This window comes from Sinocyclocheilus grahami, unplaced genomic scaffold (genome assembly GCF_001515645.1).
Source record: "Sinocyclocheilus grahami isolate Dianchi unplaced genomic scaffold, SAMN03320097.WGS_v1.1 scaffold459.1, whole genome shotgun sequence".
NCBI lineage: Eukaryota > Metazoa > Chordata > Actinopteri > Cypriniformes > Cyprinidae > Sinocyclocheilus > Sinocyclocheilus grahami.
Genome location: NW_015505638.1, coordinates 443,940 through 453,555, shown reverse-complemented (window position 1 = coordinate 453,555; position 9,616 = coordinate 443,940). Strand labels below are relative to the sequence as shown.

Sequence of the window (9,616 nt, the reverse complement as noted above, 5' to 3'; positions counted from 1 at the left end):
GTGAAAATAATTTTCTCATGCCTTAAAATAGCTTGAATGTAACTCTACACCCTTGCCTCATTTACTATACGCGGATCTATGAATATGCAAATTAGTCCCGCCTCCACTCAGTCACACCAGCCAGTGCCTCCTGATCCACTGAACTGTAGTAACCGCAAAACAATGGCATACACGGATAATGACTGATAAAACTATGTTTTTACTAGCGGACAACTACAGTGAATACTGTAACATTCGTTAAAGTTACTTACTTGGCGATGTTGTGTCCTAAAATGCCTTGAAGACTCGAATGCAGCCGTTTGTGATTGTTAATTCGCGCCCGCGAGCGTGTGTGAAGTGCAGACGCAGCTGTGGGAGAGGTGCGTCTGACTCCAGGCTACTTCTACACTGTTGCCGTGGGTTATAATGCAAGTTAGCGGTTCTAAATTCACATTAAACCACAGCTTCATGGGTTTTTTGCTTTGATTTATGATTGGTTATTGGTTTGTGACGTAGCAAACCGAGGGCTGTTTCAAACCATATTTCTGGGACTGCCTTTGGGAAACTACAGTTTTAAGGAGAAAATACTCAGCAATGGTGTTGATTAATAGATTGGCACATGGTTTGTCTAAAAGCATATTAAAAACACCACATAGACAAATAAACAACATAAAAAAACTTGATTTTCACTACAGGGGGACTTTAAGTATGAATAGTAAAACATTTTTTTGCTGTTTTATTAAATGGTAATGAATTGAATTCAATCATGAATATTTCTATTTTGCTGTCTGTCTCTCAGATATGACATGTGCCTTCGGGAGCCTCTCCTTCTCAACTGCTGTTTTCTGCTGTGCCGGGGTGGGGTTAAACCAATGGACTTGGTGTCCGTTACAACCAGCCCATGCACTTCATCTACCACATCCAATCAGAATGGGCACCCACCTGCTCCTAGGAGGCTTTTCTCTTTCCTTTCTGTGGCCTGGGGTTTTGTGTCTGATGTGGACATAGAGAGTGAGCGTTACAGAGGGCTGGGCTCAGCACGGTTTACACTGGGAACACTAGTGAGATTGGCTTCTCTGCGCTCCTATAAGGGATGTCTTTCCTACCTTCCACCCACTATGGTCAACCCGTCCCCCGATGCCACACCTCAGCAACCCCGAAGGCCACTTTCACGTAGCATTACCGAAGGCTTGGAGGGTTTTTGTCGCACTCCCATTCACCGCACCTGCTCAGACATGGGCCTGAGTGAACAAAGAAGTCTCCGTAAGGGAGATGAGGAGAGAGAGAGGGAAAGAGAACGGGAGAAGCAGGAGAGAGAGCAGGAGAGGGAGAGGAGGAGAGAGAGGGCAAGAGGGGTTGGGGTAGTGAGAGCTAGCAGTCTCGCAGAAGACCGAGAGAGAGAGGTGGAAGCAGAAGAGAAGATGGAGGAGATGTCAGGGACCAGCTCAGAATCAAACGAAAGGGAAGAGTGTGACAACATAGCCAGTAATAATGGGAACAGGGAAGAAGAGAATAAACCGGGTGGGGATGAGATCGACGGAGAAGGAGTAACGAAAACGAGAGATGAGGTTAATGAGTGCAATGAGAGTTATCAAACGACTCCACCTGAGATGCAACACACACTACATAAAAACTCGGCCCCTTCTAGCCAGATAATTAACGCCTTCTTCAGCCAGCCAATCGGGGCAGACACTGACCAAGACTTTGAGCTGGCAGCCTATGGCAAGGAGGATGAAGACGTAAACGGCACCTACTTTCAGAGAGAGGCGTTTCCATTGGACAAGTCTCGTGAGCGAGCCCTCACCATCTCATCTTCTCCGTTCCGTCAGTCTCCTTTCAAAGCTTTTAAACCTAAAACTTTGGACCAGAACCAGAACCCCTCACGGCCACGGCCCCTCTCTCTTCTCCACCAATCGCATTCAAACTCTCTCCCTCCAAAATTTCCATCCCTTTCTTTGTCCCTTTCCCCAACCCCTCCTTCATCTCCATCTTGCGCCTCTCCCCACTCTTCTTATCTTGTGCCACGTCCCAACACTCCCAGCTCGTCTTCCTCATCACCTTCTTTTCATTCGCCGACCCCTTCCTTCAGCTTTGACCTTGCAGAGCCTGCAGGACCCCTGAAGAACCACCCTCACACGACATCCTCCATCAAGCTGCCAGAAGATGATCTACTACCTCCTCTGGACCAACCTCTCCCTACACGTGACTGGGTCACTATTGAGGGCGATTTTGTCCTGGTGCTTGCCATCTATCAGACCCACCTGGGAGCAGATCTTTTCGCTGCGCCTCAGGCTCGATTTGATGATGGGTTGATCCATTTGACATTTGTGCGGGCTGGTATCTCACGGGCAACACTGCTTAGACTGTTCCTAGCAATGGAGAGAGGAGCCCATTTGTCCATTAGCTCTCCCTACGTTAGTCATATTTCTGCTCGGGCATTCCGCCTTCAGCCGCTTTCACCACGAGGAACCCTCACTGTAGATGGAGAGCTAGTGCCCTATGGGCCACTGCAGGCACAGGTGAGCTTAGTCAATAATGATATTTAATTGATTAACAAAGTCAATCTTTAAAAACACTAATAATTTAATAACACTGACATGTAATTTTTAGCAAATCTCAAAATGAATATCCATTTTCATATTGTATATTATAATGTTATGATGCCAAAATACTCTTGAAGCATTTAAAATGACATTTGGCTTTTGGTGTTTTATTTTAAATTTGAAAAAAAAAAAATATATGAAAGCTTTCTTTTTTTTAACATGCCTGATTGTACCTTATTTTGTCCCAGGTTCATCCCTCCATGGCCCGTTTGATTGTTGGGGACTCTGGAATAAAGATTACAAGATTCTGACCTGTTTGGATTTGAACAGGCAGGGATTAGCGTGACGCTTTGGATAATATAACATTTTGCCATCCGCATATGGGGGGGAGAGAAACAGAAAGCCAGCAGTTGCTATCACTGCTTTTACTGGGATTAACTAAGGGATTGTTTATTCAAGCTGCATATGCAAGAAGTATTTTGGAATTTAACGAAGGGATGAAAACTGGCAGCCTATTGCACGACTGTAGGATTACACTTGGATTACCCACACTGTAGTTGGAGAGAGAATGCTAAAATGTCTACACAAAAGTGGAAACGGCGAAACTGAATGTGTCCAACTGGTGTATGCATTTTAGTATGCATTTGATTCACAACAGTGCTCCTGCCTTATTTCAGAGTGGAAAAAATGACAGTCAAACACTAACAACAATAGCTAGCTTTTAGGTTGTCACGCCCACATCCAAATATGGCTCTACCCGTTTTGCATAATAGGCTTAGTAATTTACATACTGGCTTAGTATCACTTGCTCTGAAACCTCATTTAGCAAGGATTTATCAGCAATGAACTAGATCTCCGTCCAGCTTTTGAAAACTTGTTTTATGGGACTAAAAAGAAATGCAATCAGTTCCATCTTTCGTCCATTTTTTGCAGGTATTTTTAGGACACAATCATTGTGTAGCTTGAGTGGAACAGTTAAATGAGGGATGTTGTGTTGTATATTGCATTGCTAGTTTGTGTAAGAAATGCATGCGATGATGATGATGATGATGATATCCAGTAACTAGCTATATGCATTGCAGTGAACACAGAAAGAATGCTAGGAAAACTTCCAGTTCAGCATTTCCCTGCTGAAAAAACAGCCAATCCCCCCCCCCCCCCCAATAATATTGTATCACTGTCTTCTATGACATAATGCAAACTTGCATAACGTTTGCTAATTTTTATTCCTAATGAATCAAGAAAGAACTGGAAGTTATGGATCAATTGGTAATGCACCTTCAACTCCCTTTCCTGAAAGATTAATCTGTTAAATATTAGTCAAGGACTATTTCATAGTGATCAGTAACTTGATTACATTTTAGTCTATTTCTCTCACAAACCATTTGTAAGGCTGATTCCCTAGAGTAAAATTTATTTGTCAGCTCTTTAAGAGAACAGGCCTGTGGAAAGTCCAGCTGTGAAGCTGAGTATGATTGTAATGGAGCCTTTCCAGTGCTTTTAATTTTACCTAAATATTTATTAGAAAAATGCCCTGTTTACATTTCTTCTGTCCTTTTCATTTTCCAGAGGACCACAATTTGACAAATGCAGCTTTCTTATGTGAATTTACAATGATTAGCAAATCATATTTAATTCCAATAACTCAACTGGTATTTCCGAATAGCTGTTTAGTTCTGTCTAGTGCAATAATTTCAGCTTCTGTTGATCCTCACATCTTAAGTGTCGGCTGGTATGTAAGTTTAGTTGTTTTATTTGCAAGTCTGGGAACTCCAAATGATATTCAGCTGCAATCAGAGGGCCAGTTATTTGGTTTTGTTTTTCATTTCCTATATTTCCTTCCTTCTTTTCTTAGCGTGATCTAATAAATTTGGTATCAAGCTGCTGTCTACCTTGAAAATGCCAGTTTAAGATGTCTCTTCATTCTACGATGCTTGTATTAAGATTGTAATTACTATTAAATGTATATACATTATTTACAGTTTCTAGTTCTGTATGGTTTAAAATGTTTGTTTCAGATAAAGTTTAACTATGAAACATTTTACATTCTTTAGGCTTTCCAAGGTAGGAAAAACAGTTGTACGACAGAGGTATCACTACGAACACTGAGGATAAATGTTTTCCTCTGATCTGATTCAACAAATGTCAGTTCAGGAATGTTTTTCCTCTTTGATTAGCACATTCTCAAGGGGAGGCAAGAACAAAAAGGAGCTGGAACTATGAAAAACATGTGACATAATTTCACACAATCTCAACTTTAATTAATACAAAGCTATTTCAGAGGTGGAAAACAATGCAAGTTTCTCTTAGACAAGATGAGTAAGGCACCAGTGGTCTGATAGCCTCGTGTTTCACTTCTCTCTGTCTCCTTTTGGTTATCAGGTTTGCACAAATTGGTAAACAAGGAAGCCGTCGTCTCAGACTCTCTTCCTCTCTTTCTTTCAGCTCTTCATCCTTCTCTTCACAGTCTACTAATCTCCACATACCACTACAAGGTTCAGCCATTATCTTGCTTTGTTGTAGTGTCTCCACCTTCCTATCAGCTCCATGAGCAGTTTATTTTCTCATTGTTTTCCCACTTGTATCTCAGCATCCACTTGATTATAGACCTACTGTGTACTACATTGCCCTTTTGCTCCTTTAGATTACAGCTAGTCTGCGTTGCCCTCTCTCCCTCCTTCCACTTGCCTCCCCTCCTTTTCCCCTAGAAGCAATTTATTGTTTTGGTGCTCTTTTGTCCTCCGTAGTTGGTCCTTGTGCAGTTGGTGGCCACCTACTGGTTAATTTAACCACTTCACTCTACATTGTGACTTGTTATTTCCAACATAATTTCAGCATCCAAGTTGCTGCGTTTTTTTTTTTTTTTTTTACTTTAGCTTTTTAATAATATTATGACTGAATATCTTCAAATTGTGACTACATATAGTATCTCGCATTGTGACTTTATATCTTGTTACCCCTCCCCCCCCCATTGAAATGTAATTATTTGATCTTTCCTGTAGATTACACTATATAATCTGCTTTCGCCTAGAAAAATAGTCCATTACATTGTTGAAAACAATTAGCCTAGTCACAAGATAAACACTATAATATATTATTATTAATATGCAAACCAATTTGCTTGATCTATAGGCATACAACTTATTTCGTCTGAGTGTGACATGACTTCGTTTGAGTTGTCTCTATTCCAGCTTTTTTTCTTCCTCTCTGTCTCTCACGAGGTTCTTGTTCTTCCGAACCATCTTTTCGTTTTCTTTAACAAATGTTTAGAAGCTCAAGAGTGAAACTTTCTATTTTGGGTAACAATCTTGAGACCTATTAATTACAGCGGAGTGATAGAGAGACTTGAAAGTAACACCGGTTCCTAAACGAATGGTGATTCTGAAAAACTGCAGCTGACCAGTAAGTCATTGAGAGACATAATTTCCCATTTATTTTAAAACATAAAATCATGCTATGGGAATTATCAGCGCCTCGTATTGATGAAAACAGAGTCTAACATGTGCTCTCTCACCACAAGGTGGCGTAAACAAGGCATTTGCACAGCACTTCATGGTGATTTCTTATAGAGAATATACAGATGACTGGTTAATATTGATGCATTTCTTAACATTTCACTGTGTCATTGATCAGCATAAATTAGATCAGTGTTATTTTAGTATCATACTAAAATAGATACCAAAGAGCATTTAAAAGAGATACTAATAGTTTTAATTTTTTGAATGAATTTTTTTTTCATTTTTCATTTTAAGTTTACCTGGCATCTTAGTAATTGTTTTTTTTTTTTTTTTTTTTTTTTTTTTTTTTTAATTTTTTTTTTTTTTTTTTTTTTTTTTTTGGTTTTTAAAAACCAAATATGTCTATACACATCTATAAACCAATCTCTATATCGTTTTTTTTAAATACATTTTTGTTTACGTCTTAGTTTATTTTAGTACATCAAATCAGAATGAAAGAAAAAGTTTCCTTTGAAACTAGCTGAAATAAAATAAGTTTGAGTTAATGCTTATGTCAAGTATGGAAAAACCTATTTATGATTTCAGTTTTAGTTAATTATAATAACCCTGGTAGAGATTATTTTTCGTTCCTGTATACACTTCACCAAATGTATATTAAGAAACAACTGGTGGCCTTGAGTGTGTTGTCATCGGTTATGTTTCACCTGTTTTACAGGAAGATTCCTCCTTTTTACCTTTTACAAGTTGGGGGGGGGAGGTGTGTGTTTTACTTTCCTGTAGCTATGCATGAAAGGAGCCGTATGTGTATTATAAACAAAGATGTGTGAGAGCACACCTGTCAGTCGCCCAGGTGAACTCAGGGAAACAGCCTAAAGCAGTGATGGCTCGTTTGGATTTGAACTTCTTACTCATGTTGTCTGTGCTGGTAGGGGTCACAGAAGCTTTTCTGGCACAATTCAGCCACCAAGGAGCCATGGCCCATGGAGACATCATCATTGGAGGTCTTTTCCCCATCCACGAGGCAGTAGAGGCAGTGAACTACATTGGCTTAAACAGCTTCTCTTCTCCTCAGCGTCCAAACTGCAGCAGGTGAGCGTTCATTGTGGATAATCCAGTCATGAAGGTCATACAAAAAAATGACTGAACTTGTCTTTTTTTTTTTTTTTTTGTCATTGGATAATATATCTATAAACCAATCTCTATATCGTTTTTTTTAAATACATTTTTGTTTACGTCTTAGTTTATTTTAGTACATCAAATCAGAATGAAAGAAAAAGTTTCCTTTGAAACTAGCTGAAATAAAATAAGTTTGAGTTAATGCTTATGTCAAGTATGGAAAAACCTATTTATGATTTCAGTTTTAGTTAATTATAATAACCCTGGTAGAGATTATTTTTCGTTCCTGTATACACTTCACCAAATGTATATTAAGAAACAACTGGTGGCCTTGAGTGTGTTGTCATCGGTTATGTTTCACCTGTTTTACAGGAAGATTCCTCCTTTTTACCTTTTACAAGTTGGGGGGGGGAGGTGTGTGTTTTACTTTCCTGTAGCTATGCATGAAAGGAGCCGTATGTGTATTATAAACAAAGATGTGTGAGAGCACACCTGTCAGTCGCCCAGGTGAACTCAGGGAAACAGCCTAAAGCAGTGATGGCTCGTTTGGATTTGAACTTCTTACTCATGTTGTCTGTGCTGGTAGGGGTCACAGAAGCTTTTCTGGCACAATTCAGCCACCAAGGAGCCATGGCCCATGGAGACATCATCATTGGAGGTCTTTTCCCCATCCACGAGGCAGTAGAGGTAGTGAACTACATTGGCTTAAACAGCTTCTCTTCTCCTCAGCGTCCAAACTGCAGCAGGTGAGCGTTCATTGTGGATAATCCAGTCATGAAGGTCATACAAAAAAATGACTGAACTTGTTTTTTTTTTTTTTTTTTTGTCATTGGATAATATAGGGAATTTATTTATGTTGGATATTAAATATTTGTTAATTGGTAATTTATGGACACTACAGTAACATTTAGATTTGCAGTGTAAAAAAATATAGTTTTTATTTTGAAGTGAAAAGTTACAGTTAGACTCAAAATTAGGGCAGAAGGCTTTTTTATGATGTTGCTGATGTTTTTATTATTTAATTTAATACTTATAATTTATTACTTAATAGTTATTACAGTTATTATATATATTAATAGTTATTTATAGTTATAGTTACTGAATTAAATGCTAAATTATTTATCATAACCTTTAGGTAATTATTCAGTATTGTCCATAAGTCTTACTGTGTCTCTCTAGATTCTACACAAAAGGTCTAAATCAGGCTCTAGCTATGATTCATTCTGTGGAAATGGCAAACAGATCTCCCATGCTGAGCAGTTTGAACATTACTCTTGGATATCGCATCTATGACACATGTTCTGATGTCACGACTGCACTTTGGGCTGTCCAAGATCTCACACAGCCGTTCTCAGACTGTGACTCACCAACAAACTCTTCTCAACCTGTCCAGCCAATAATGGCGGTAATTGGGCCCTCTTCTTCTGAGATCTCCATCGCAGTTGCCAGGGAACTCAACCTTCTGTTGATTCCACAGGTAAGTTCTCCATGAAGTAACTCTTTAAAGGTGACATGTCATGAAAATCTGACTTTTCCAGGTTTTAAGTGCTATAATCAGGTCCCCGGTGCATCTACCAACCAAGGAAACGTGAAAAAGATTAACCCAGTAACTTTGTTTTGGTAAGCCTTTTGGTGACGTGGCAAAGGGATCTCATTATAATATCACCGCCCCTTAATCTGTAAATTTCCACCCATAGCGCTGTCATTTTGATTTCGCAAGCGACAACGGTGTAATGCCATGGCGAAAGTTTGAGCAAAACATGCTAACTGTTCTGTCTTTGGCTGCACAGACGAGCACAGAACACTGTTTAGAGTCCCAGCCTCAGAGGAGACAAGAGAGCAGTGGATTTATTGATTTATTTAATGTATATTGCTGCCAAAGTTCTAAAGATGCAGATCTAAAATAAACATGCAATTTATTTCCCAGCTGTTTATCTTCACAGACATAACCGACTGTTTTTTGTAGCTCATGTGTGTTATTACGTAAACTTTGTGAATGAGAACTAAAGCCCAATTTATACTTCTGCGTCGAACCTACGCCGTAGCTTACGCATAGACGCACACGCATACGCCGTAGCCTGACATGCACCTCTCCAAAAATCTAACAGCGCGTCAATTCTACGCAGACCGCAAGCGCTGTGATTGGTCTGCAAGAACCCCTCCCTCCATATGTACTTGAGTTTTGTGTGTTTGTGTGCACTTTAATATATTTTAATGTTACACCTTCTTATATAAAATAAAACAAAGCAAAGAACAAGTGTCTTATCATTTATTATACTACATAGCATTACACATCAGTAGTTGTCCGCAACAAACAATGTTGATCTGCCGTGGTACAAGTCCTTGTGCAGATTGAACGAATGCCATCATCTCCTGTTCCGTTGTTGACTCCTTTTTGTAGTTTTAAATATTGATTTAATGATTTGATATTTATTTGCCGCCGTCACGGCTATAATGCTTCTTCTTCGGCTTTTTCCGTGGTACTGCGGGTTACACCAGCAACATGCCCGTGGACACTGC

General features: G+C 39.4%; 2 protein-coding genes across 5 annotated transcripts in view; both read left to right on the top strand.

Moving 5' to 3' along the window:
• sphk2 (sphingosine kinase 2) overlaps positions 1-4,522 on the top strand; it is a 15,001-nt gene extending 10,479 nt beyond the window's left edge. For 3 of the 4 annotated variants that reach the window (XM_016234831.1, XM_016234830.1, XM_016234828.1), the window contains 2 exons: positions 779-2,498; positions 2,771-4,522. In XM_016234831.1, coding sequence (XP_016090317.1) covers positions 779-2,498; positions 2,771-2,833 — 1,783 coding nt within the window. In that variant the 3' untranslated portion in view covers positions 2,834-4,522. The remainder of the gene's footprint in view (positions 1-778; positions 2,499-2,770) is intronic. The other variant, XM_016234829.1, reaches the window with a different exon arrangement.
• Positions 4,523-6,860: 2,338 nt separating this feature from the next.
• Positions 6,861-9,616, top strand: part of LOC107552792 (G-protein coupled receptor family C group 6 member A-like) — an 8,341-nt gene continuing 5,585 nt past the window's right edge. Inside the window, exons 1-2 of the mRNA XM_016234788.1 lie at positions 6,861-7,069; positions 8,276-8,573. Of these exons, the coding sequence (XP_016090274.1) occupies positions 6,861-7,069; positions 8,276-8,573 (507 nt within the window). The remainder of the gene's footprint in view (positions 7,070-8,275; positions 8,574-9,616) is intronic.